Raw genomic sequence first — 27,112 nt, 5'->3', positions numbered from 1 at the left:
AACCCAGGCTTTATCAGCCCCATCTCTTTCCCACGGTTTTCTGTTGCCAGTGAGGTCACTGGTCCCTTTAAACTGCAGCAGGGACCAATCAGGGAGCCCGGGGGAGGGCTGTAGGGGCTGGGGGGGGGGGGGGGGGGAGACGGGCCGGAGGAGCCCTTCACACGGACGTCTGTTCCCTTTACAGGAAGATTCAGGATCCCCCCCCCCCCAATCTCCCCAGCAGCAGAAGAGAGGGAGGGAGAGAGAGTGAGAGAGGGAGGGAGGGGAAGTAGGGGAGACAGGAGGGAGGGGGAGAGAGCCAGGGTCCAATCCATCACTCTTGGTAGATGCCTTATTAACCCATTAAACGGGGAGGTTACCGGAGGGAAGGAGGGGGGACGGTCTGGAAACTGGAAAGGGCGTCTGAGCGTGAGACAGAGGAGAGGGTTGGGACAGAGGGGGGGCTAGTGGAGACACAGCGGAGTGTGTGGGAGGGAAGGAGGCTGGGAAGAGACTTCACCAAAGCCACAGGGGACCAGCCGGGTGGGCTGGGAGGGGAAAAAGTTCCTCCGCTCTTCAAGGAAGGGGACCTGACTTTGTCCTCTCCATCCGCCTCCTCCCTCTTCCAGGCAACCTAAGTAAGCCGGAGAGCTAGGGGTGGGGGCCTCCTTCACCTTAGAGAGGCTGGGAGGAGCAGCTCAGGTCCGCACTCATTCACACCTCCTCGAGCGGCAGATTTGTGGCTGCTGGCCATGAAGAGGCTGGGAGAAGAGAGCCCGTCCGACACCGAGTCTGATGGGACCATAGATGTGGGCAAAGAGGAATACAGGTAAGAGAGCCGCCCCGGGCCCTGGGATGGGAGTGGGCAAGGGAGCAGCCCTAAGAAGAGACTGTCAAGTCTTTATTTAAGGGTACCTTGCTATTTCCAAGTCTTAAAACCATTATTGAGAGACCAGCGACGCTCTCCCCTTTAAGAATAAGTGGCTCTCAGCACCTGTGGCATAGACCAGTGTGGGGCCCACCCCACTAGGTTTTAGATCTGGAGCCCCACCACCATTTTACGGATGAGGAAACAGCCCGGGAGAGAAGAGGTGACTCACAAAATAGTCACCTGGAGAGGACCTTTAGAGATCTATTCCAACTCTTTCCCTCATTTTACAGAAGGGGAAATTGAGTCACAGAGAAGGGAAAGGGACTTAACCAAAGTTAGTCAGTGGCAGAACCTGGGCTAATTTTTTGCAGGAGACTAACCTGAGGTTTCTGCCATTTACTCCTCATTGCCTTTCTGTTGGTGTACTTGTGGACTTTGCTGCAAGACCCCCTAGTCTTACTGTGTTTCCTGGGGGCATCTAGTCCTGTGAGCTCTAAGCCAGCCCTTGGATAGCCTGGCTTCCGAAGAAGAGGCAGCTTTACCCAGAGGGGGAGCCAACTGGTGAAAGAGGCAGAATGTAAGGGGCTGGGCTAGAAATCCCATCTTCATACTGGGCTAGGGATGCAGGACCCATGGTGGCCTATTCTCACTTTTATCCTTATTAAGTAACCTTGGACATGGCCCTGAAATTCTTCTTGCCTCCTGTTTTCTTGTATAATGGTGGTTTCTCCCCACCTCCTAATTAATAAGAAATATATTCTCCTATTAAATTCTTGAAAGAAACACACTAGCAATTAAATGGAAGGGTTTAGGAGACACAGAAATAGATCCCAGATAAAATTTTAAATCTCTCCCTGTCTCTCTCTCTCTCTCTGGTTATGGCTCCCTGGCACTGTCTGGCCATCTCTGTCTTGTCTCTCCTTCTATCTCCTCTCTCCTCTTTCTCTGTCTATATGTTTCTGTCAGTGTCTCTAGCGATGTGTCTCTGTCTGTCTTTCTCTCATTTATCTACCTACTTATCTATTCCTGAAGTGGAAATGGAGTCTATATAGGATTGGGGCATCTTAATTATCTCTTCAATGAAGTTGGAATATGGTCCTAGTTTTTTTTCATCATAAAGGAAGAAGTTCCAGTTTTTCCCTTGCTTATTTTCAAAATTTGATAAATGTTCTTCCTTAGAAGTGATAAAATTAGGGGCAGCTAGGTGGCACAGTGGATAGAGCACCAGACTGGAAGGACCTGGGTTCAAATGTAGTCTCAGATAGTCCATGGCTGTGTGATCCTGGGCAGGTCACTTAACCTTGTTTTCCTAGCCCTTACTTGCCCTTCTGTCTTGGAGTTATGACTAAGATTTTTTTTAAAGGATTTTTTTTAAAAAGGGTGATAGACCCTTTGTAAAAAGTATTCCCCTCTGGGTCCTATGAAAAGACTTTTATGGACTCAGGATGACTGAACTAGAAGGAACCTCGGAATATAGAATATTGTCAAATTCTGTGTTTCAACAAAGAACTTAAAATATCAGAGCTATAAAGCACTCTAGAATATCAGGTCTAGAAAGGACTTTAGAACATAAACTATCAGAGCTGGAGAGAACCTTAGAATACAGAATGGTAGAACATAGGATACAACATGACATAAAAATCTCAAATTTTAGAACAGAAAAGTGCTTATCCTCAATATCTGAGTCTGGAATCCTGGGCTGTTTGGTTTTTTTGTGTTTTTTTTTTAACCCTTACCTTCTAATACTAGTATTAGCATTGGAATCAACACTAAATATTGGTTCCAAGGCAGAAGAGTGACAATAGGAGTTAAGTGACTTGCTCAGGATGACACATCTAGGTAATATCTGAGATCATAGAATATTGTTCTTTTATTTTGTTTTTGTTTTTTTAAACCCTTATTTTTTGTCTTAGAATTAATACTATGTATTGGTCCCAAGGCAGAGGAGTGGTAAGGGCTAGGCAATGGGGATTAAGTGACTTGCCCAGGGTCACACAGCTGGGAAGTGTCTGAGGTCACATTTGAACCTAGGACCTCCCATCTCTAGGCCTGGCTCTCAATCCACTGAGTCACCCAACTGCCTCCTAGAATACTGTTTTAAAGATGGCTATGTCCCCAGAATTCACCTAATCATGGGATGATTTAAAGCTGGAAAGGTCCTTGGACATTATCAGGTCCAGCTCCTCATTTTATGGATGAAGAAACTATAAGCTGTCCCACTGAGGGGAAGGAATTTGCCCCAACACAGTTCATTAGTGACAATCAGGCTTGGGGTTCATGTTCCCTGGTTCTCAAGCCCAGGAATCTTTCCACCCTCTCATCCCACTTCCCCAGTTTCATTGTTGGAGATAATTTCTGTCAAAAAAACTTCATGCAATTTGCTTGAGGTACTAATTGACATCCAGTCAATTCTCAGTCTTTCCCATGAGGATTATCACATTGTAGATTAGTCACGGCAAAGCCCAGGTGGGCTCCCCAGTCCCCTGAGAAAACTTCCAGGTCACTGCCATTGCTGTCAGCTGGCATGTTCTCATCAGGGTATACAGACATTCAACCTGAGATGTGTGTGGCCAGAAAGGGAAATCTGACATCTGGTGCCAACTGCCCGATATGCTTAGGCTCATAGACAATCAGAGCTGGAAGGGATCGGTACATAGCATGTTAAAGCCAGAAAGGACATGGAAAATATCAGAGTTCGAAGAAGCCTTAGAAGGGAACAGAAAATATCAGATTTGGGAAGGACCTTAAGGCATGGAATGTCAGAGCTGGAAGGAACCCTAGAACAGGATATGCCAGAGTTGGGAAGGACCTTAGAACAGAAAATACCAGAACTGGGAAGGACCTTAAAGCATGGAATGTCAGAGCTGGAAGGAACCTTAGAACAGAAAATGTCAGAGCTGGAAGGAACCCTAGAACAGGATATGCCAGAGTTGGGAAGGGACCTTAGAACAGAAAATACCAGAGCTGGGAAAGACCTTAAAGCATGGAATGTCAGAGCTGGAAGGAACCATAGAATAGGATATGCCAGAATTGGGAAGAACCTTAGAAAAGAAAATAGTAGAGCTGGAAGGGACCTTAGAATACAGGAGACAGAGCAGAAAGACTCCTTGGAACAAAAAATACTTAGAACAAAGAACATGATAGCTGGAAGGACCCTTTGATACCTGATAACCTCCAGGGGACCCTCAAGTACTGCATCTCCAGCCGATAGCCTGATGCTTTCCCTGTAGCTTTCTAACCTAAGGGGATATCTATTCAAGTATTAACAGCTGATGTATGTATGGTGCTTTTAGGTTCGCAGAGTGCCTTGTATACTCCATCCCATTCGTGGCTAATCGCAGCTCTGAGCAGCAGGTGCTCTGGAATTCTCTGACCATTTTACAGATGAGGAGACAGAGGCTAAGGTGAAGGTGACTTACTCAGAGCTGGGAGCAAATATTCCATATGGGATACAAACCCAGATCTTGTAGATCACAAGTCCAGAGTTCTGTACCACATGAGGCAAAATGCCAGCCTTCCTTCTATCAGAGAGGAACCAGGAGTTGTTTTCTGGGACTAGCAATGCTGTCTTTTGAGCAGGGGGAAAGAGGCAGCAGCTCCATCACTTGCTGTGATGTAATGCAACCAGTTCTCCATTATCTGTACTGAATATAGTGGAGAGACCCTCATGGACTGTCAGGATTTAATGTTGGAAAGCAGAATATCATAGCCGAGAAAGAGGAGGAGGAAAAATGAGGAGGAGGGGGCAGGTTCATCTTTCCACTTTTTTTAATATAATAAATTCATTTTGGGGGGCAGCTGGGTAGCTCAGTGGATTGAGAGCCAGGCCTAGAGATGGGAGGTCCTGGGTTCAAATCTGGTCTCAGACACTTCCCAGCTGTGTGACCCTGGGCAAGTCACTTAATCCCCATTGCTAGCCCTTACCACTTTTCTGCCTTGGAACCAATATTCAATATTGATTCTAAGATGGAAGGTAAGGGGTTAAAAAGAGATAGAGGGGGCAGCTGGGTAGCTCAGTGGATTGAGAGCCAAGCCTAGAGATGGGAAGTCCCAGGTTCAAATCTGGCCTCCAACACTTCCCAGCTGTGTGACCCTGGGCAAGTCACTTGACCCCTGTTGGCTAGCCCTTACTGTTCTTCTGCCTTGGAACCAATACACAGCATTGTATTCCAAGATGGAAGGTCAGGGTTAAAAAAAAAAGGTTCATTTTTCAAAAGTTCATATTTAGATTCAAATACTGTACAGATATCTTAAAGTACCATATGACAATAGCTAATATTTCTAGGGCAAAGCACTTTACAAATGATAACTGATTTGATTTGATCCTTACACACTCACATAATAATGCTATTATACCCATTTTGCAGATCAGAAAACAGAGGCAGATAGAAATTAATTGACTTGTCTGGGGCCACATAGCTACTAAGTGTCTGAGGCTGGATTTGAACTCAGGTCTTCCTTGATTCCAGGTCTAGTACTCTATCCACTGGGACACTTAGCTATGCCTATTATGTATACTTTGTAAATGGCAATCATTATTACTCCTACTATTACTGCTGCTACCACTATTACTACTACAACTACTACCACTACCACCAGCACTGCTACTACCAGAGGCACCAATTGTCCTACCTTTTGTCTTGCTACTTAGGACTTCTATGACTAGAAGAGAGTGAGACTGATGACGTTGTGCAACTCTGCCTCACTTAAATCTAGTTTATGGGGGCAATTGAGGCAGCACAGTGGATAGAGGACTGGGTCTAGAGTTGATAAGGACCTGTGTTCAAATCTGGACTCATTCACTTTCCAGCTGGGTGACCCTAAGCTAGTCATTTCACTCGCTTTGCCTAGTCTTTACCTCTTTTCTGTCTTAGAATTGATACTAAAACAGAAGGTAATGGTTTTTAAAAATCCAATTCATGCACAAGTCAAGACATCACCCTGTGATGTCATTGATCCTCCTCCAAAATGAAGGACAAACCTCAGTAACAACAATATTTCTGAGCTTTGTGACCCTGAGAGAGTCACTTTCTTGTCCGTCCTCATTTTCATTTAATAAGACTCCCAATAAACATCTGTCTAACTTCCACTTGAATACCTCCAGTGACAAGGAATTCATTATCAGCTATCCCATTTGGCACAATTAAAAGGCTGGTCATTAATAAATTAATTGGTGAAATTAAGGAATCTATAACAACTCCCCCCCCAATCAAATGTTCTTAATGGAGGAATCTATGATCTTAAAAAAAAATTATTTAGCAGTGAGGTGGCTCAGTGGATAGAGAGACAGGCCTGGCATCCAGAGGTCCTGGGTTCAAATATGGCCTCAGACATTTCCTAGCTGTATAACTCTAAGCAAGTCACTTATTTCCTCTTCCTTACCACTCTTCTGCCATGGAATAGTTACTTAGTATTGATTCTAAGACAGAAGGTAAGGGTTAAAAAAATTTGAGATAACTATGTTTCACTATCATTGGTTTCCTTCTTAATCCAGTTTTTGCATTTAAAAACATTATTCTGAGAACCCCATAAGTTTCACCTGATTGCCCAATAGGAGTCCAGGGTGCAAAGCAAGCTGAGAACCTCTGGTTCGGATGAGTTCTTAGGTCTCTTCCCATTTTAAATCTTATGAACATTTATATTCTCAGTGCCTACAAAAGCTAATGAGCTCAGAGAAGCAGCCTCAAAATGCAAAGGACACTGGCCTGGGAGTCATAAGAGAGATCTGGGTTTGAATCTCAGCTTTACCCCTTACTTACTAGCTGCATGATCATGGACCAGTCTTTAGAACTCTAGATCTCAGCTTCCTTATAAGTGAAATGGGGATAATTATATAGGTCCTCCTTTCTCACAGACTAGATGTGAGAAAAGTACTTTGGAAATTGGAAAGGATTATTAATATCCCAGCAATTATCATTATTAGCATTGTCATTGAGAGGCTTTGTCATTCAGAAGGGGCTGTTTTATAGTCCACGAACACTGTGACTTAATTCACATATCCTTTATGGATCTCTGATTAAAACCAGAATGAAACTTAAAAGGTTGTTTAGTTCCTTTTACAGGTCAAGAAATGGATGTTCAGAGACATGAAGAAAGAAAGAAAGAAAGAAAGAAAGAAAGAAAGAAAGAAAGAAAGAAAGAAAGAAAGAAAGAAAGAAAGAAAGAAAGAAAGAAAGAAAGAAAGAAAGAAAGAAAGAAAGAAAGAAAGAAAGAAAGAAAGAAAGAAAGAAAGGAAGGAAGGAAGGAAGGAAGGAAGGAAGGAAGGAAGGAAGGAAGGAAGGAAGGAAGGAAGGAAGGAAGGAAGGAAGGAAGGAAGGAAGGAAGGAAGGAAGGAAGGAAGGAAGGAAGGAAGGAAGGAAGGAAGGAAGGAAGGAAGGAAGGAAGGAAGGAAGGAGAGGAAACTGAAGTTTTAGAGAGAGAATAAGTTTTGCCACTTCTACACAGTAAATTGGTGAACTGTGACATCCAAGACCTCAAGGTTCTTCCCTTCCAAGCCAGTAGTGTTTTTTCTCTCCATGCCACCTAGTCCCCTTTCTTTGCTGGTCAGATGAAAGTTGTGGATTTCTTACTCAATCAGCTTTTCCAGAAGGATTCTGAGCGCAAACCAGCTCTTCCAGGGACCAGAGGAAGAAGCATTCCTCAGTGGACTGCATCAGAGAACTTTGGCAATAAAAGGGCTAAATGTTTTCATCATCATTGCCCAGGATTACTCTTGGGGAAAAGGGGAGAGAAGAGTCCTGAGCCAGAAAAAAAAAAATCTCCCTTCCCTCATGCCAAGGATGAAGAATTTGTGGGTCTGGGGGGTGGGGGGAGACATTCCATGGAAATCCTACCAGTTCTCTCATGCCATGCTGAGAAAGTCAGAGTTTGTGAACTTGGGTTTTTTTTTTTTCACTATATAAGTTTTGATAACTGTATTTCAGTAAAATTGGCTTCCCTTGTTATCATCTAGATTTTATTTTGTCCATTTAAAAATATTATCCTTAGAAGGATCCAAGGGCTTCACCAGATGGCCAAAGGGAGACCCCAGAAAAGATTCAGATCTCCTATTGTAGAGGGACCCAACAACCGTTTCTTTTGTCCTTACATCTCTACTTATGCTTAAAGAGTGCTTTCTGGGGGAAGCTCAGTGGCCCACTAGAGAGCCAGGTGTGAAGATGGGAAGCCCTGGATTCAAATCTGACCTCAGACCCTTCCCAGCTGTGTGACTGAGCAAGTCTCTTAACCCCCGTTGCCTAGTCCTTGCAGCTCTTCTGCCTTGGAACCAATCAATACACAGTACTGATTCTAAGATGGAAGATAAGGGTTAAAAAAAAAACAAGACAGAGGAGCAGTGATAATCATGGTGCCCCAGCTGAAGTGAAGCTCATTTGCAGAACCCCAGGAACTCAAAATTAGAAGAGCACTTCGGCCCAGCCTATGTTATTCAATTTTTTTAGTTGTATCCAACTCTCTGTGACCCCATCTGGGTTTTTTTTTTTTTGGCAGATACTAGAGAGGTTTGCTCTTTTCCTCTCCAGCTCATTTAACAGATGAGGAAACTGAGGCACACAGGGTTAAGTGACTTGCTCAGGGTCACACAGCTGGTAAGTGTCCTAGGCCACATTTGATCTCAGGAACTCCCCACTCTGGGCCCAGTGCTCCTCTATTCACTGGCTGCCTCACTGGCCTAGGTCAAACCCATCCATGAAGCAAGAGCCTTCCTTTTCTGCCTTGGCTTTGGTCAGCCCAAGTGTCACTGCAGGGGCTGGCCACTGAGGAAGCAGAATCTAATCAGGGGCACCGGCCACTGTGCATGATGTCCAGGGCACGAGGATGGAGGGAGAAGCTGGCGGTACATGAATTCATCTCCTGGGTTACATTCCCAAACTCACCCACTTCCATTCCCCTGCTCATTCCAGAAACCCTTTGCCAAAAACTTTATTGGCTCCTCACAGCCATCAACAACTGATAACCTCCATGAGCCTCAGTTTTCTCATCTGTCAAATGGAGATCATGATAACCTAAACCTCCCAGGGCTCCCAGAGATAATGTATATAAAGCCCCTTGCAAACTTTAAAGAGCTCTGGAAACACCAGCTCACATTAGCACAACAGCAGTGTTGCTCCCTATTTCTAGAACGTTTCAAAGGTTCCTTACAGCAACCTGATTACTGTTTTGATCCCTATTTTATAGATGAGGAATCTAAGACTCAGAGAGGAGTATGACTTGTTGGTGATCACTTTGCTAATGGATGTAAGAATCAGGATTGAAACCCAGGTCTCCTGACACTAGAAGTCCAGTTCCCTTTCTACCTTTGTAAGCTGCCTTTTTAATAAGCATAAAAAAGGATTATAATAATTATTTATTGTTGTTTTGGAACAACAATTCCAATTTATTTCATGATGTCCGATTTCCAAAGTATATTCCTTACAACAACCCTGAGAGAGTGAACATTATTACCTCCATTTTACAGATGAGGAAATTGAGATCCAGATCTTTGGACACCAAGACCAGCTTGCTTTCTACTGTACCACAGTGCTTGCTTCTTCCCTTCCTTCTTGCTTTCCTTCCTTCCTTCCATTTTCTTTCTATCTTTTTCTTTCTTTTCTTTTCTCTTTCTCTCTCTCCACCTCCCTTCCTTCCCTCTCTCTCCCTTCCTTCCTTCCTTCCTTCCTTCCTTCCTTCCTTCCTTCCTTCCTTCCTTCCTTCCTTCCTTCCTTCCTTTCTCTCTCCCTTTCTTTCTTCTCTTTTCTTTTCCTTCCTTTTAAAATTTAATCTTTTTTAGTGAACAAAAATAAATTTTTTCTCCCTCCCACTTCTCTACCATTTTGGCGGGAGGGTAGAAGAAAAGAAAAACAAACCCCTCATAATAAATATATGTAGTCAAGCAAAATAAGTTCCCACAATGATTTTGTCCAAAAATAAATGTTTCATTGTGCCCACCTAGACTATCACCCTCTGTCAGGAGATGGGTAACATGTTTCATCACTGAATGTCGAGAATCAGCATTGGGCGATGAGTTAGAGTTCTTAAAACCTTTCAAAAATGTTTATCTTTATAGTGTTATTATGCAAACTGGTTCCTGATTCTGCTCATTTCAATCTGTATCAATTCATAAATGTTTTCTCAGGTTTTTCTGAAACCAGCTCTTTCCTAATGTCTTCCAGCACCAGGAGAAGCCATTCCCACCTCTCCTTTCTCAAGGAGACGCCCGGATGCTTGGAAGCCCAGGCTCTCTGCCACAGCTCTGGATTTAAACACACACATACACACACACTCTCTCAAGACACACACACACAGATGCACGCACGCACACACATACACAAAGACAAAAACACACATAGACAAATAGACACACACAGACATACAGACAGAGACAGACAGACATGGAGACAAAGACACACATAGACAAACAAATACAGACACGTAGACACACAGACACAGAGACAAACAGACACACACAGAGACAAACACACAGACAGACTCATACAGACACAGAGACAAACACACACAGACACACACAGAGACAAACACACACAGAGACACACAGACACACACAGACAGACATGGAGACAGACACACATAGACAAAGACACACACAGACACAGAGACAAACACACACAAACAGACACACACAGAGACAAACACACACAGACACAGACAGACATGGAGACAAGGACACACATAGACAAGCAGACAAACACACACAGACAGACACAAACAGACACAGAGACAAAGACACACATAAACAGACACAGAGACAAACACCCACCCACAGGCACACCCAAACTCACACTCATACCCCTCCCTTCCCTACCCCCCTCCTCCTGGGACTCTGGCTGGATTTGGGGAAAAGAGGCACTGGAGAGCCCATGGGCACTCAGGGGCAGGTGGGGGGGAGGACACAGTTGGGGCTGCTTTGAGGTAACTGAAACCCCGAGAGCTGCTGGGAGGAGGAGAAGCCAGATGAGCGGCTGTCCCCCACAGCCCTCAGCCTGCAGGGGCTTCACCACGATGGCAGCAGCCCTTTCGAGGGGGCCCCTCTTCAGGAACCTGGGCTGGGAGCTCCCCTCGCTCACATTTGTGTCTTCTTTCTCCAGCCAGATCTCCAGGGCTCACTCCCCCACCACTACATCCCAGATGCAAGCCAGGAAAAAGAGGAGAGGGGTGAGTGGTCTCTGCACCTTCTCCTAGGGTCTGCTGTGGTCCCTGGGGAACCCTGGATCCCTCTGTAGGCATTTGGTAGCTCATTACCTGCTTTACAGGGCAGGAAACCAGGTTCTTAATCACAGGAAGCTCTAGAGGGAGGGGGCTTTAATTAGAGGAAATGAAGAGGTTGCCTTCATTAGAGCTTCTCTTTACCCTGACGGTAAGATGCTTGAAGGCAATATTATTTCATTTTGTCTTTGCCTCTTAACACCTAACACAATGGGTGGCACACAGCAGGCACTTAATAAATGCTTCTTGATTGATCGATTAATTACCTAAAGATTCTTTTAGCCACTATGCCAAGGATCCTAGACCTCTGACACAGGCAAGCCAGACTGAACAAGAAAGGACTCAGGAGGACACTAACATACAGGAGGTGTTTAATAGATGCCCAGTGATTGATTGATTGAATCATAGGATTTAGAGCCTAAATGATGGTGACAATAACTGGTGTCCTTCACATAGCTGATTTGTTTGATTCCCTTTCCAAGATGCATAGTTTTTACCACTGCAGAATATATAATGGACCAGCTAAAACCAAGTCACTTAGACTCATTTTACCCATGCGTAAAATGAGACTGATATACTTGATGTCAGGGGTTTAGACCTAAGGATACTTTTGTTGTTTAGTCGTTTTCATTCCTGCCCTGCTCTTTGCAACCCTATTTGGAGTTTTCTTGGTTGAGATACTGGAGTGGTTTGCCATGCTCTTCTCCAGCTCATTTTACAGATGAAGAAACTGAGGCAAGTAGGGTAAAGTGACTTGTCCAGGATCATACAGCTAATAAATATCTGAGGTCAGATCAGAACTCAGGAAGATGAGTCTGGGCCATTTAGCTGCCCAAATAAAATAAAGACATGATAAATGGGAGGCCCCTTTCAAGGAAAGGATGGAATGTGAAGAACTGGGAAAGACTTCTCACACAAGGTGGGACATTAGCTGAGGCTAGAAGGAAGCCAAAGAAGCAAGCAGGCTTCCCCCTTGAACCACTCCTCCTCAAGGCTGGAGAAGACTTCCCTCCCTAATCAATAGCTTAACCTGATCAATAGCTTAACCACTTGCCAAGGCACCAGGTTGGTTGGGCAGTAACTTCACAGGTGAAAAGGGGAAGAAGAGCATTCTAAGCACAAGGAGATGGAGGCATGGAGAGGAGAGAGCACAGTGCATGTTTGAGGACCACGATAAGTCCATTCTGGTTGGAGTATAAAGTATATAAAGAAGGGTAAAACAAGGCAAAGCCAGAACAGAAAAGGAGGTTGGGCACAGCCTATTTACATTCTTATTCAAGGAATTTGAACTTTACTTAGAGATGGTATAAATGAGGCCCAAAGAATTTATGAGACTCTTTGAGATCCCACAGATGAAAAATTCTGCCTCAGGGTGACTGAGTTTGGGGAGGGCAGCTTAGAGCAAGGCTTGCTGTGTGCCTGATGTGGTTGGCTCCTCCCTAGATCATTGAGAAAAGACGTCGGGACCGCATCAACAGCAGCTTGTCTGAGCTTCGTCGGCTGGTCCCTACAGCCTTTGAGAAGCAGGTAAGGGTGTCCCTGAAGGATGGAGGGTTGTGCGTCTGCTGGAGGAAGAATGGGAATTTTGGATGTCTCCTGGAAGGAGAGTGGGAAGGTTGGGTGTCTGATGGATGGAGAATAGGAGGGTTGGGTGTCTGCTGGAGGGAGAGTGGGAAGGTTTCTAGTTTGATGGGGGGGATGTTGAGGGTCTGCTGTATGGGAGAGTAGGAGGGTTGGGTGTCTGTTGGTGGGAGAGAGAGAATGTTGGGTATTTCACGGAGGCAGAATGGAAATGTTGAATGTCTCCTGGAAGGAGAGTGGGAAGACTGAGTGTCTGCTGGATGGAGAGTAGGAGGGTTGGGTGTCTGCTGGAGGGAGAGTGGGAAGATTGAGCGTTTGATGGGGGGATGTTGAATGTCTGCTGGATGGGAGAGTAGGAGGGTTGGGTGTCTACTGGTAAGAGAGAGAGAATGTTAGGTATTTCATGGAGGCAGAATGGGAATGTTGAGTGTCTGTTGGGGAGGGAGCGGGAGAGGAAACTGGTTTCTCATTGAGGTAGGAGAACACAGTGCCATTTTTAGGTGTCAAAAAGGAGTCCAGTTTGGTGGAATTCTCCTGTGTGATTGTCCATTTAGTCTGGGTTCATTTCCTAATTCAAAAGTTGGGAAGTTCAGGCTATTGTAGAGGGTGATGGAGAAGGTGCTAACTTAATCTAATTCATGACCAGTCTCCTTCCCCCTAATGTCAGCAGGTTGCCAGATTCTGCTTCCTAAAACAAGTTACTCCCCTCCTCAAAAACCTTCAATGACTTCCAGTGTCATAGTCAAAATTTAGACATAGCCTCTGAGCCTTAGTTTCCTCATCTTTTAAAAGTATATGTGGAGGGAAATAGCTTCACCTGCAACACAGTTGTTTCCTAACAAAATCCAAGTTGGAAGTCACCCAGGCCAATTTCCAGCCGGATATCCAAAACCCTTCTGCTGCATTCCCCCAAAGGAGCTACCCATCCTGTCCATGAATGTTTCTAACAAGGGGGACAGCAGGCAATCTATTACTTTGTTGTATAGCTTCAAAGGTTAGGAATGTCTGCCTTATATAGAGTCCAAAGGTGCCTCTTTCTGACTTCCACCCAAGCCACCTAGTTCTGCCCTTCAGGGCCAAACAGAACAAAGCCCATCCCTCTTCTACATGACAGCCTTCAAGACACTCGATTATCTTGTCTCCTTGCCCACCTCCCCTCTTTTTCTTTTCTCAGGCTAACTATCCCTACTTCCTGCCTTCAAACCATTGCCCTTAATTCAGCACAATTTTGAGTCTCTTTCCCATCCAGGTTTAAAACATGGCCCCAGAACAGAACATTCCAAATGTGGTCTGAGTAGATCACAGGATGACGCACCTTCGTCCTCCTCTCTAGTAACATAATCTAAGATTGTGTGAACATTTGGGACTGCCATGTCCTCATGGGTTCGATGGAGCCCGAAGTCCACTAAAACCCCCCAGATCCTTTTTGGATGTGATACTATTTTTTTTTTAATTTAGAATATTTTTCCATGGTTCCATGATTCATGATCCCTCCCCCTTCTCTGCTCCTCCTCCCTCTGGAAGCTGACAAGCAGTTCTACTGGGCATTGTTGGATGAGATGCTCTTTAGATGTGTCTCCCCAATATTGTACTTTGGAGTTTGGCTTTTTGACTAAGTGCAGGGCTTTACTATTAAACTTTTGTTGTGTTAGATTTGCCCTTTATTCTCATTTGTTGGCATCTTTGGGGTTCCTGACCTAATTATCTAGCTTCGTGTCACCTGTAGATTTGATAAGCATGGCACAGTGTGTGGTCATTTTTCGGTCCTGTACAACTCTTCCTGAACCCCTTTTGGGGTTTCCTTGTCAAAACCAACCCGAGTCCTTGATGCCATCCCCTCCCATCCCTTCTAATAGATTACTTTTCTCTCTAATCTTTCATTTCTCCTTATCTGATGCCTATGAACATATTCAAATCTCTTCCAGTCTTAAAAAGCTCTCACTTGGAATTTTAGCATCCCTTCCTTCCTTCAAGATATTATCCTATGACTCCTGCCTTGTACAGCCAAACTCCTAGAAAAGCTAACCTGCTAACCTCTTCTCACTTTTCCCTAAATCCTCTACAGTCTGGTTTCCAAGTTTGTCATTCAACAAATTGTTCTTTCCAAAGTTACTAATGGTCTCTCTCTTTTTTAAACCTTTACCTTCTGTCTCAGAATCAATACTGTGTATTGGTTCCAAGGCAGAAGAGCAGTAAGGGCTAGGCAATGGGGGTTAAGTGACTTGTCCAGGGTCACACAGCTGGGAAGTGTCTGAGGTCAAATTTGAACACAGGATTTTCCATCTCTAGACCTGGCTCTCAATCCACTAAGCTACTTAGCTGCCCCTAATGATCTCTTAGATGCCAATCCCAGTGCCTTTTTCTCAATCCTAATCCTCGTTGACCTCTGCAACCTCTGACATTGCTGATCACCCTCTCCTCTTGGACACTCTCTCTTGTCCTTCTGAGAAAAAAATCTTCAGGAGGATGCTTCTATTGTCCAGACACACACTCACATGCACTTTCCCAAGTTAATGTAAGCTCTGAGGGCAATGACTGTTTTAACTCTTATTTTCATGCTGGCATGACTTGCCTGGCAATGAAGGATACTTAACGATTAATTGTCCTCTCTAGATCTCCAGGTACCAGCAGCCCAGTATCAGGCTTCTCTGATTAGAGTTCCTCTCCCACGTCTGAAGGCCTGAACTCCACCTTCGTCCTTTCTCTCTTCCTCACAGGGCTCCTCCAAGCTAGAGAAAGCAGAAATCCTACAGATGACAGTGGACCATCTGAAAATGCTCCGGGCCACTGGAGGGTCTGGTAAGCGAAGCCCTTCTCTCCACCGGCTGACCTGGGGAGAACCCACGGCCAAACTCTGTACCTCCTTCCCTGTTTCATCTTGCTGACATTTCTTCCCCCTTCCATTAAATGAAGGGCCATTAAAAGAAGGTTCCCCCTTCTTGACCTCTCCGCAGCCTTTGACAGTATTGATTATCCTCTCCTCAGATATTCTCTCTTGTCCTCTGAGGCTTTATGGTGTCTTGAAAAGAGCACTCTGAGCTTAGAACATGGTTAAATCCCAAATTCAAATCCCAGTTTTTCTTTCTTTTCTTTCTTTCTTTTTCCTTCTTCCTTCCTTCCTTCCTTCCTTTCTTCCTTCCTTCCTTCATTTCTTTCTTTGTTTTTCTTTCTTTCTGTCTTTCTTTCTTTCTTTCTTTCTTTCTTTCTTTCTTTCTTTCTTTCTTTCTTTCTTTCTTTCTTTCTTTCTTTCTTTCTTTTTCTTTCTTTCTTTCCTTCTTTCCTTCCTTCCTTCCTTTCTTTCTTCTTTCTTTCTTTCTTCCTTCCTTTGTCCTTTCTTTCTTTTTCTTTCCTTCTTTCTTTCTCTTTTCTTTACTTTCCTTCCTTCCTTCCTTTTTTCTTTTTTCCTACCTTTCTTCATTTTTCCTTCCCTTCTTTCTTCCTTCCTTTTTTCTTTTCTTTCTTTCATTAATTTTTTCTTCCTTACTTCCTCTCTTTATCTCTTACCTTCTATCTTAGAATCAATACTGTATATTGGTTCCAAAGCAGAAGAGCAAGTCAGAACTAGGAAATGGGGTTAAGTGACTTGCCCAGGGTCACACAGCTAAGAAGTCTTTGAGGCCAAATTTGAACCCTGGACCTCCTCATCTCTTAGCCTGCTCTCAATCCACTGAACCATTTAGCTACCCCCTACTTCTGCAACTTTCTACCTGTGTGACCCAAGGAAACTCTTTGAGGCTCAGTTTCCTCACTTGTAAAATCAAGAAGTTGGGCTAAATGATGTCTAAAGTTCTTTCCAGATCTAAACTCTATCTCCACCCACTGCCACTTCTACTTCCACTGTTCCAGGGGAGCATGATATTGCTTCAGCGGCTGACTGGTGTCTTACTCAGCTGTCTAGCTTTCCCTACTATCTTTAAATTATAATTTAGTCTTTGAACTTAAAAAAAATATTTGGTGGGGGCAGCTACAGGGAATTGAGAGCTGGGTCTAGACATGGAAGGTCCTGTCAAATGCTTTCTAAATCTTTAAGCACCAAATAAAGGTGATTGTTCAAATCTGGCCTCAGACACTTCCTAGCTGTGTGACCCTGGGCAAGTCACTCAACTCCCATTGCCTAGCTCTTACTGCCCTTCTGCCTTGTTACCAATACACAGTATTGATTCTAAGATGGAAGGTAAGGGCTTACTTTTTTTTTTTGAGTGGTATATTTTAATAGAATTGGTTTCTTTTTATCATCCTATGAATTTTATTGCATGCTTTTAAAATTTGTGATTATGAGAAAGGGTTCGAAGGCATGGCACACAAAAAGGCTGAGCCCGTGTCCCCGGGCCTTGCTGAGTTATCTCTGATATGCTGGTTCACTCACTCACTCCATCAATGACCATTTTATTGTAAAAAAAAAGGGGGGGGTCTTCTTGAGATAATAATAGATGGCTTTGGCTCCCTGGTTGCGATGTCACACCAGTGAGGGGTTGGAGGATCAAGTGATCAGGAACAGGGGTTGAAGTAGAATCTAGGAGAGGGAATGGCAGTTCCCCTCTCTGTCCTTCTCAAGGGAGAATTAGCAGCCTCTATCACTTGCACCTCCTTTGGGGTAAAGGCTGAGAGGATGAGAAGTCTGTCTCCCCAGGCAGCCCCTCTAGAGGAAGGTTTCTAGATTTCTCCCCTCTAGAGGAAGGTTTCTAGATTTCCTTCCCCAAAGGAGCTACGTGGCCGTCCTTGTCTGGCCTTACTACAGAGGGACAGACAGGTCTCTAGCTTGAGGCTGTGCCCAGTTACTTAAGCGCCTTCCTTTTGTGAATTAGACCAAACTGAATCTGATAGCTACTTAAGGGATTTATTAACCAGGAAAGGTAAATGGGTTGAGGGGAGAGGGGAGAGGTAGCCCTGACAGAGTATCTATGCAGTCGTCGGTTCCAGGGGCCCCTTTCCCAACTGAATGCCCTTTCTAGAGTCTAATACTAGTATATCCCAAAGGAATCATCTAGAAACAGTTCTGAGAGGCGAGGAGGACCCAGGAGGGCTGGGCTCTGGTTTGAGAGTCCTAGCCGTTTGCAGCAGGTGGAGGAAACAGTAGGATTTCTAGAGAGAAAACAGCTACTGGATTAAGACAAGAACCAGGGTCTTCACTGATGGCTTCAGATCTTCAGCCACCCAGAAACAGGACCTTTCAGCTCCTGGTCACCAGGTAGAACACCAAGGGGCTCTTCAGTATCCCCTCAGCCCATCGTTCTTCTCCCATAAGCCCTTGCTCTTCCAACGGTCACTCCAGTCCTGTCAGTCAACCGTAGAATTCCAAAAACCCTCCTTGCTCCACCCTAACATTATGTAACTTACAGTAAGCACCCACTGTGTGCCAGGTGCTGAGCTAAGCCCTGCCCTTGTGGAGCTTACAGACCAAGGGGGAGACACCATGCCAACACATCCAGAGTGGGCTGTGTACAGGCTAAAGAGGAGAGCAGGAACAGAGGGAAGGCTTCCCGGAGAAGGTGCATTTTTGGTGGCATTAGAGGAAGCCAGAGAAGACAGAGTTAGAGTAGAGGAGGGAGATGCTCCAGATGGGCTTGGGAGCTAAGAGATGGAGGGTCCTATCCACATGACAGCCAAGAGGTCAGCCACTGAACTAAAGGGTGCTTGGGGGGATTTAGGTGGAAGGAGATTGGAAAGGGAGCAGGGGGCTAGCTTATGAAGGACTTTGAATGACAAGGGGAAGATTGTGTATTTGATCCAGAAGGCAATAGGGAGTCACAGGAGCTACAGGGGTAGAGGAGTGGCACCATCAGACCTGAACTTTAGGAAAATCATGTTAGTGGTTGAATAGAGAATGGACTGGAGTGGGAAGGGATGGGCATAGGCAGAGCCAATGGGCTATTGCATGGGGAGATGAGTTTAAAGATAGCAACAGCTTAATGCATGTCTCCCCAAACTCCCTACCCCCACAAGCCTTAGAGATGTTGATGACAAAGTCAGAGGACCAGCTCTCTTGGTAGAAATCTTGGGTGCTGTGGCAGAACAATGGGCATGGTAGCTTTATGTCCAAGAACACCGCATGGTTCTGTGTCCAGGATGCTAGAAGTCCTGGCTCAGCTACCATGACCTGTAGAACTTATCAGGGGCAGCCAGGGGACTCCATGGAGAGAGAGCTGGGCCCAGAGATGGAAGGTCCAGGGTTTAAACCCAGCTTCAGACACTTCCTGGCTATGTAGCCCTGGGCAAGTCACTGGATCCACTGGAGAAGAAAACAGCAAACTACTCCAGGATCTTTACCAAGAAAGCCTCATGGGCAGGATGGTCCCCCAGGGTCACAGAGCCCTCGGTCCTCTTGGCTGCCTTTTCCCTGAATTAAGATGTCTCTAGCTCCCAGATGCCTCCTCTGGAGCTGTTTGCAATGTTTTGCTGTGGAAGAGCCCTTGGGTGAAGGAAAGGAAGGAGCTTGAAAAATGTCTTCCTGCCCCCCCATGGGAGCCCATGGAGTCCTGTCACACTCCAGCTCTTCTGGCTTGCACAATGACCCTGATTTCTACGCCAGACCCTAGCCCCTTGCCTCAGGGAGAACAGAATCATAGGCCTATGAAGCTAAAGCTAAAAGGGACTTTTCTTCCTTTGAAATGAAGAAAAGCCACTCTGACTTTGGGAAGAATTCACTAATGAACCATCAACTCAATAATGCCTTTTGCATTATTAATAGTTATTGTTGGTACCAATTTAGTACTTTATGGCTGCTAAATGCTTTCCAGCTGGTTTCCAATTAAATCCTCCCAACGACCCTACTAAGGGAGGAGGAAGGATGAGACAGATATTTCCATACCCATTTTACAGATGAGGAAGCAGAAGGAAATGACTAGTAAATGGTAGGATTGGGATTTAGACTCAGGACTCTTGGCTCCAAGTTGAATGTGTTGTCTGTCCATTTCTTATATGCTCAGGCTTAGAAGTGACTTCATGTGGACATTTCATTTCAAGGAAGCAAAGCTGTGGGGAAATATAGAAAAGCAAAGATATCATCCTTGCCCTCCAACAGCTTATATTTTAAAAGTGAAGACAGCCCTTAAAAGGGAGCTGAAAAGCAGGAGAGTGAAGGGAGAGATTCCCCAATGGACTAACCAGCCTGGGCAAATGTATGTATGTGGGAGAAGGAAGGTTGAGATCAGGGACATAGCTCCTAGTTGGAATCGATGAAAGGAGGTGGTGAAGTCTGGAGTATGGAAGACAGCTTGTCTAGGATCCTCCTCAAAAACAGATTCTGAAAGAACCTCACCAATGGGAGAAGAGGAATGTGGGGTCCAAGGGAGAAGCTGAAATATGGCGGCCAAGTCTGGAGAGTGAAATGTGATGTCACTGGGCCCTTACTCAAAATGGGGGTTATTGGAAGAACTTATCCATGGGAGAAAGAAGCCACACTACACTCAGTTCATCCAATAGGAATTCTCTCAGCTTTATTGAATACTAAAGTTGTTCTTGGTGCAAAGTCATGTAAATGTCAGTTAAGGAGAATGGTGACTTCTCCCTTTCTCTTCTCTCCCAGCTACTAAGGTAGGTTTGGATGGGATTATAGACTTGGGAGACACTTTGGAGAGCATCCAATAGTCCAGCCTCTCTCTCTCCTCCTGAACCCCACTCCTGTCTGACAGATGCAACTTCACTTCAACAAATATTTTAATTAGAGCTGGGAGATATCTTAAAGATCATTTTAACCAATCCCTTGCCTCTGGTATTTTACAGATTAGTAAATTGAGACACAGGTAGCAGAATAGCTCTTTTAGAACAGCTTCCAGAGGCAGATCAAATGTCGTGTGATGATATAATGTAAAAAAGACACTGGACTTGGAGTCAATGGATCTGAGTTTGAATCTTAGCTCTGCTGCTGTCTGGTGTGATTAATAGGAGGAGGAATAAGAATTTAGAAAATATAAAAAATGTTAAGAATTTAAGAATGGCATCTAGAGGGTACAACCAATATAACACTGAGCCTACAGTCAGGAAGACTCATTGTTGTGAGTTCAAATCAGGCCACAGATGCATCCTAGCTGTGTGACCCCGGACAAGTCATTTAACCCTGTTTGCCTCAGTTTCCTTGTCTGTAAAAGCAGCTCGAGAAGGAAATGGCAAGCCACTCTAATATCTTAGCCAAGAAAACTCCAAATGGGGTGAGATATGACTGAAAAACAAGTGAACAAAAACATAGCACTTTAAGATTTGCAGAATTCTCTATAAATATAATAATTTATTATTAATATTAACAACAGTAGCTGATGAAGAACTGATAAAGACTTTGGGTGTGGAACTGGTCATATTATTAGATTTAGCTAGCGTTTTGGTTAATTTTGCTGAATTGATTTTCCTTTTAAATAAAACCCTAACTTTCTACCTTGGAATCAATACTAAGTTTTGATTCCAAGGCAGAAGAATGGTAAGGGCTAAGCAATTGGAGTTAAGTGACTTGCCTAGGGTCACAGCTAGGGAGTATCCAAGGCCAAATTTGAACCCTGAACTTTTTTTTCTTTCATTTTGAGTCATTGTTACCAAAGATGCTTTATCGATAAGGAAATAGGAAAGGGGTATCTCCAGTAATAAATGGGATAGGAGCAGCTAGGTGGCTCAGCAGATAAAAAACCAGGCCTTGAGATGGAAGGCCCTGGGTTCAAATTTGGCCTCAGACACTTCTTAGTTGTACGACCCATAACAAATCATTTAAACTCAATTGCCCAGCCCTTATCACTTTTCTGCCTTAGAACCAATACTTTGTATCAATTCTAAGACAGAAGGCAAGGGAAAGGAAGGAAGGAAGAAAGAAAGAAAGAAAGAAAGAAAGAAAGAAAGAAAGAAAGAAAGAAAGAAAGAAAGAAAGAAAGAAAGAAAGAAAGAAAGAAAGAAAGAAAGAAAGAAAGAAAGAAAGAAAGAAAGAGAGAGAGAGAGAGAGAGAGAGAGAGAGAGAGAGAGAGAGAGAGAGAGAGAGAGGAGGGGGGGAGAGGGGGAGAGAGGTGGGGGGGGGGAGAGAGAGAGGTGGGGGGAGAGGGAGAGAGGGAAAGAGAAAAAGAAGTATAAAGGTTAAATTTTGGGTTGAGACTGAATATAAAATTAGTTGGTCACCAGGGATTTAATTTTTTAAAAACCTCAATGAAGCACTCAAGTCAGAATGGAATTTTATGGTGATTTATTTACTATAGGAGGAAGAAATTAAGAAAGAGAGAAAGAGAGAAAGGGATTTTAAACTGCTCCCACTCAGGCTGAGCCAGGCAGGAGTTCAAGACCTTGGCCAAGGAGGCCTCCCCAGAAGGCCAAGTGATAGGGGAGTCAGCCTTATCATTCACCATGTGACCGTCTCAAGGAAGCTGTCTGAGGGAGTTCCTCCAGGCTCAATTTCCAGGGTCAACTGGTGCCCAACCCTTCCCACAGGAAGTGACAAGAACTCCAAAGTCAGTTCTCTATGTCACTTCCTGAGTCTCACATTTGCCAATGGTGGCTCAAGCTTGGCTTAGGACAGCCCAGGGGACAGTCACTTGTTTCTGATTTGTCACTTGCTAGCACATGCCAGTGTAGTGTGGGTGTATACATTCCTGGGTGCTAGACTAGACAAAATGGAGAAAATCAAAAATTCACAGAAGTGAGGGAGGGGATATAAAAATTACAAGTGCCAATAAAAAAATTAGAGAAATATTTTTAAAAACTGATATTTATATAGTAACATAAGGTTTGCAAAGCTTATTTCATCCTTGAAACCACATACCACAGCCATTATTATTTCCATTTTATTGGTAGGAAAATTGAGACTTGGAGGTATTAAGTGATCTGCCTATGGTCAAGTTGGGTCAATGGCAGAATTTGAACCCAAGTCTTTTCTGATTTTAAGTAGAACAGTCTTTCTACTATATACCATAACTCCACTAAGCCTCAGTTTCTCAATCTACAAAATGAAGAGGTTGAATTTCATTTTCCAAGAAGGCTTACAAGAGTTGTGGGCAAGTGCTGGGCAGTGGAGTCAGACCAGCTTTGGAGCTCTTAATCATGTGATCATCCTCTTTATTAGCTCTTTTGCTCTCCTGCTCTCCATCCCTCCTAGCTTTGTGCTTTCTGAAAATGGGGATCCAAGAGCCTCAAGTTCTTGGATGGAATGGGATTGTGTACATAAAGGGAGGTATAAATCTTGTACTTTGTTCATATTTGTTTTTATTATTAAAGAGGCAGCACAGTAGAAGTATACCACTGTGGTTCTTTCTGGATGCCCCAAAGAGCCTTTCAGGATTCTTTTTATAATATAATTTAATATTTTAAGTTAACAATTTAATTCATTTTCATTTAAGACATTTAAATTTCTAATATGGTAAATATTGATAGATATTAACTTAAATAAACAAAAACTCTACGGAATTTTGGTGAACCTCAGTCTAGTTCTCAACTCTGCAACCAACTAGCTATATGCCCTTGGGCAAGTCATTTAAACCTGTCCTTCCCAGCTTTGTCTTCTGTAGACTAGCCAAACATGCCTTCTGTGACTTCATCCAAGTTACTGATAAAAATGTTCAATAGCACAGAACCAAGGACAGATGCCTGGGGCACTCCATTAGAGAAATTTCCTTTAAAAAAATTAAATTATCATAAACAATACTAAAAATCAGTATAGCTAATTCAACATGCCTTACAACCATTCACATTTTTTTTTTAATGAGGCTACTTAACTTCCCTTTTGACTGTGGAAAAGTCTAAAGGGAAGGGACCAAAGTTCCTGGACCTTAGTTTCTTTTTCTCTCTCTTTTTAAAAATTATTTTTAAGTATTTTTCCATGATTCATATTCTCTCCCTCCCCTCTTCTCTCCCCACTCCTGGAGGTGACAGGAAATTCCACTGGTTTTTACATATATTATCACTCATTACCTATTTCTATATTATTCATTTTTATAATAATCTTTTAAAACCAAAACCCCAAATCCTATACCTATATAAACAAGTGATAAATCACATGTTTTTCTTCTGCATTTCTGCTCCCACAGTTCTTTCTCTAGTTGCCACCGCTAGTGTTTCTAGTACAATGTTAAATAATAGAGGTGATAATGGGCATCCTTGTTTCACTCCTGATCTTATTGGGAAGGCTTCTAACTTAACCTCATTGTAGATGATGCTTGCTGATGGTTTTAAATAAATATTACTTCTTATTTTGTGGGAGAACCCTTTTATTCCTCTCCTTTCTTATGTTTTCAATAGGAATGGATTATATTTTTGTCAAAGGCTTTTCTTGCATCTATTGAAATGATCATGTGATTTCTGTTAGTTTGGTTGTTGATATGATCAATTATGCAGATGGTTTTCCCAATATTGAACCAGCCTTGCATCCCTGGTCATAGTAAATAATTCTTGTGATAACTTGCTGGAGTCTTTTTGCTACTATTTTATTTAAATTTTTTGCATCTGTGTTCATTAAGGAGATTGGTCCACAGTTTTCTTTCTCTGTTTTTGGTCTGCCTGTCTTAGGTATCAGTACCATATTTATATCATTAAAAGAAGTTGGTAAGATACCTTCCTTTGCTTATTTTGTCAAATGGTTTGTATAGTATTGGGATTAATTGTTCTTTAAATGTTTGATAGAATTCACTTGTGAATCCATCTGGCCCTGGAAATTTTTTCCGGGGGAGGTCATTGATGGTTTGTTCAATTTCTTTTTCTGAGACAGGATTATTTAAGTATTCTATTTGCTCTTTTGTTAATCTTGGCAATTTATATTTTTGCAAATATTCATCCATTTCACCTAGGTTGTCAGATTTATGGTCATATAATTGGGCAAAATAGCTCCTAATACTCAGTTTCTTTATCTGTGATAGAAGAGATTTAGACTTGAAAACCACTAACTTCAACTAGGGCAGTGAGGTGGCCCAGGGAATAGAGTGCCTGGTCCACAATCAGAAAGTCTTCTCTTCTTGAGTTGAAATCCAGCCTCAGACACTTACTGTATGATCCTCAGTTTCCTCATCTGTCAAATAATCCAGAGAAGGACATGGTAAATCACTCCAATAACTGCCAAGAGAACCCCAGATGGGGTCATGAAAAGTCAGAAATGACTGAATAACAAAGAGATCCCTTCTAGTTCAAAAACTATGATTCTAGGAGAGTCTCAGAGTTTCAGCTGCAGCTGTAAATCATGATGATTATGTTCCTGCTGATGATAAGAGAATTTAAGCTTGTGGTAAGCATATTCTGTCTTCCCAGACAGAGCTATTTTTATCCTGGATAGTGGGAAGGTGGGTTTCATTCTGACATGTTTCTAGACCTTTGAAAACTTAGCAGACATTTGCAACGGAGTCATCCCCCTCGCAGCCAGGTCCCTCCCTGGGCTCTTCGACAATTGTAGTGAGTAGGATTCCTTGGCGCCCAGCAGGCTCTGATGTTTCCTGTGTCCTTTGCCCCTCAGGACTCTTTGATGCCCGTGCCCTGGCAGTGGACTACAGAAGCATTGGCTTTCGAGAGTGCCTCACTGAAGTTGGCAGATACCTTGGGATCCTGGAGGGCCAGAGCAGTACCGAGCCCATCCGGCTTCGCCTCCTCTCTCATCTGCACAACTACATTGCTGAGATGGTGCCCTCGTCAGGGGCTGCCACATTCCTGCCTTGCCCAGCTTGGCCATGGGCATTCCCCCACGGCAACTCGGCAGCCTCGAGCCAACTTCCAGTGCCCCAGCAAGGGCCCAGCCCAGGACTGGCACTCGTAACTGCCTCTTCTCTGGCGTATTCCATCCCCATGCTCCGAACCACCCCTCTCCACCGAATCTCTGGCACCATCCTGCCTTCCCGGAAGAGCTTCCTGAGCCGTCGGGTGCCCACAGGCCCCCCTCGGGCCCGCCCTGCAGGGAGGCCGGCTAGCCCAGCTCTGGTCCCTGTGGGGAGTGGCGCAGCTTCCAGAAACAGCCACATTGCTGCAGTCCTGCTCTCCTCCCCCTCATGCTCTCCCTCCCCTGCAGTTCCCATTCCTCCTCCCTACACATCGCCCACTGCGCTGAGTCCATCTGTTCAGGGGCCCGCAGGCAGTCTTGGCACTGCCAGACTCTGCCACTCCTGGACTACCGAGGTTGGGGCTTTCTGAGGTGATTCCCCACCAGATTCCTGGCACATGCACAGCTTGCCATTCCCTGGGACCATGGCTGGAGCAGGCCTGGATGGCACCATGATTGATGGAAAGGGCTCCTTCTTCCATCCCCATCCTGCCTCTCTCCTCCTCCCTGCTTCTCGAAGTAGCCTCTCCAGTTCCGGTCTTCATGTCCTCCTTCCTGCCTCCAGGCTCCATCCAGCTCCCCTTCTCCCTTTGTTTTATTAATAATTATAAAACTGGCTGTCTGGTGTATCAGAATTAGCCTTGGACCCAAAGCCAGAGAATTTGGCTTCCTCTCTTGCCTCTCCTCTTTCATGACTGGGTGAACCTGAGGAAACTCCTTCTGGCTGGACCTTCGATGGAGCCGCATCAGAATGGAGGGGTTGGACCAGATCTTCTCATCCTACATCTTCACTTCCAGCCAGCGTTCCCCCATGCAGATGTATTTCATCATGTAATTGACAAGTAGGGCATTGTGGTGCCCCCTCTAGGTGGTGTTGACAGGTGAGATCGCCTGGGTGCCATGGAATCTGGCTCCTTGGGCTTTCATAAAGAGTCCTCATCTGGACCCTGATCACCTACCACTAAGTCTTGATTCCTTGACTTTGATTCCTCCTCTGTGGCTACCCTTTATTAAACCCCAGCCTCCCCTTTAGAGGAATTCCCTTGAGTGACATGGCTCTTAGAGCAAGACTCTCCATCTAGGTGATTCAGTGACAGCTAGTTGACAAGGTCCATAGGGCACCGGACTTGGAATCTGGAAGATCTAAGTTCAAATCCTACCCCCAGACACTAGTTGTGACCCTGGGCAAATCCCTTAATCTCTCAGTGCCTCAGTTTCCTCATCTGTAAAATGGAAGTAATAATAGTCCCTATTTTCCAGGTTTGCTATGAGGATCAAATGAGTTAACATAGAAAAAAATGCTCTGTGAATGATGTGTGTATTAATACTAGTTACTATTCTTCCCGGAGTTGGTCATCCATTTCTGTGTGTCCATGACAAAGTCAACCCGTTGTATGGCCCTTCCTAGCAGAAATCCTCATCTGGGATCAATCACAGTGGAGGGGGATGAAAGAGAGAAGCGGGGAATGTTTTGAGAGAACAGAACATTGCATCCCAGGCCAGCTGGCCCTTCTGGGAAGTCAAGCCCAGAAGGAATAAATGACTTTTAAGCAGTAGTTTCTTGGGAACCTGGTTCCAGAACAAGCAGCTGGAGCACAATGTCTGACCTCCCAGTGAAAAGTGTGAATAAATATGAGGAAACACCACAAAAAGAGCCATTGGGCAAGATTACACTTCTGCCTTTGACCCACTTTACTCCAGATGAATTGGAAAAACAAGATCACAGGATCGAGTTTTTATCCCTTATTCCCACTAAATAAAGAGCTGAAATCACAGAATCAGAA

General features: G+C 44.2%; 1 protein-coding gene across 2 annotated transcripts; it reads left to right on the top strand.

Annotated features, from left to right (window-relative positions):
• Nucleotides 1–251: 251 nt before the first annotated feature.
• Nucleotides 252–27,112, top strand: HEYL (hes related family bHLH transcription factor with YRPW motif like). 2 transcript variants are annotated; one of them, XM_056795204.1, is made up of 5 exons: nt 252–808; nt 10,933–10,999; nt 12,494–12,577; nt 15,349–15,430; nt 25,032–27,112. In XM_056795204.1, exons 1-5 carry the CDS (start codon nt 732–734, stop codon nt 25,697–25,699), a joined length of 978 nt encoding a protein of 325 aa, XP_056651182.1. In that variant the 5' UTR covers nt 252–731; the 3' UTR covers nt 25,700–27,112. The 2 variants fall into 2 exon arrangements, with proteins under 2 accessions (XP_056651182.1, XP_056651183.1); XM_056795205.1 differs by lacking the exon at nt 252–808 and adding an exon at nt 8,339–8,436.

The sequence above is a fragment of the Monodelphis domestica genome, chromosome 4 (assembly GCF_027887165.1).
Source record: "Monodelphis domestica isolate mMonDom1 chromosome 4, mMonDom1.pri, whole genome shotgun sequence".
Taxonomy (NCBI): domain Eukaryota; kingdom Metazoa; phylum Chordata; class Mammalia; order Didelphimorphia; family Didelphidae; genus Monodelphis; species Monodelphis domestica.
Note: the sequence above shows the minus strand (reverse complement) of the source record. Positions and strands in the feature narration are given on the sequence as shown.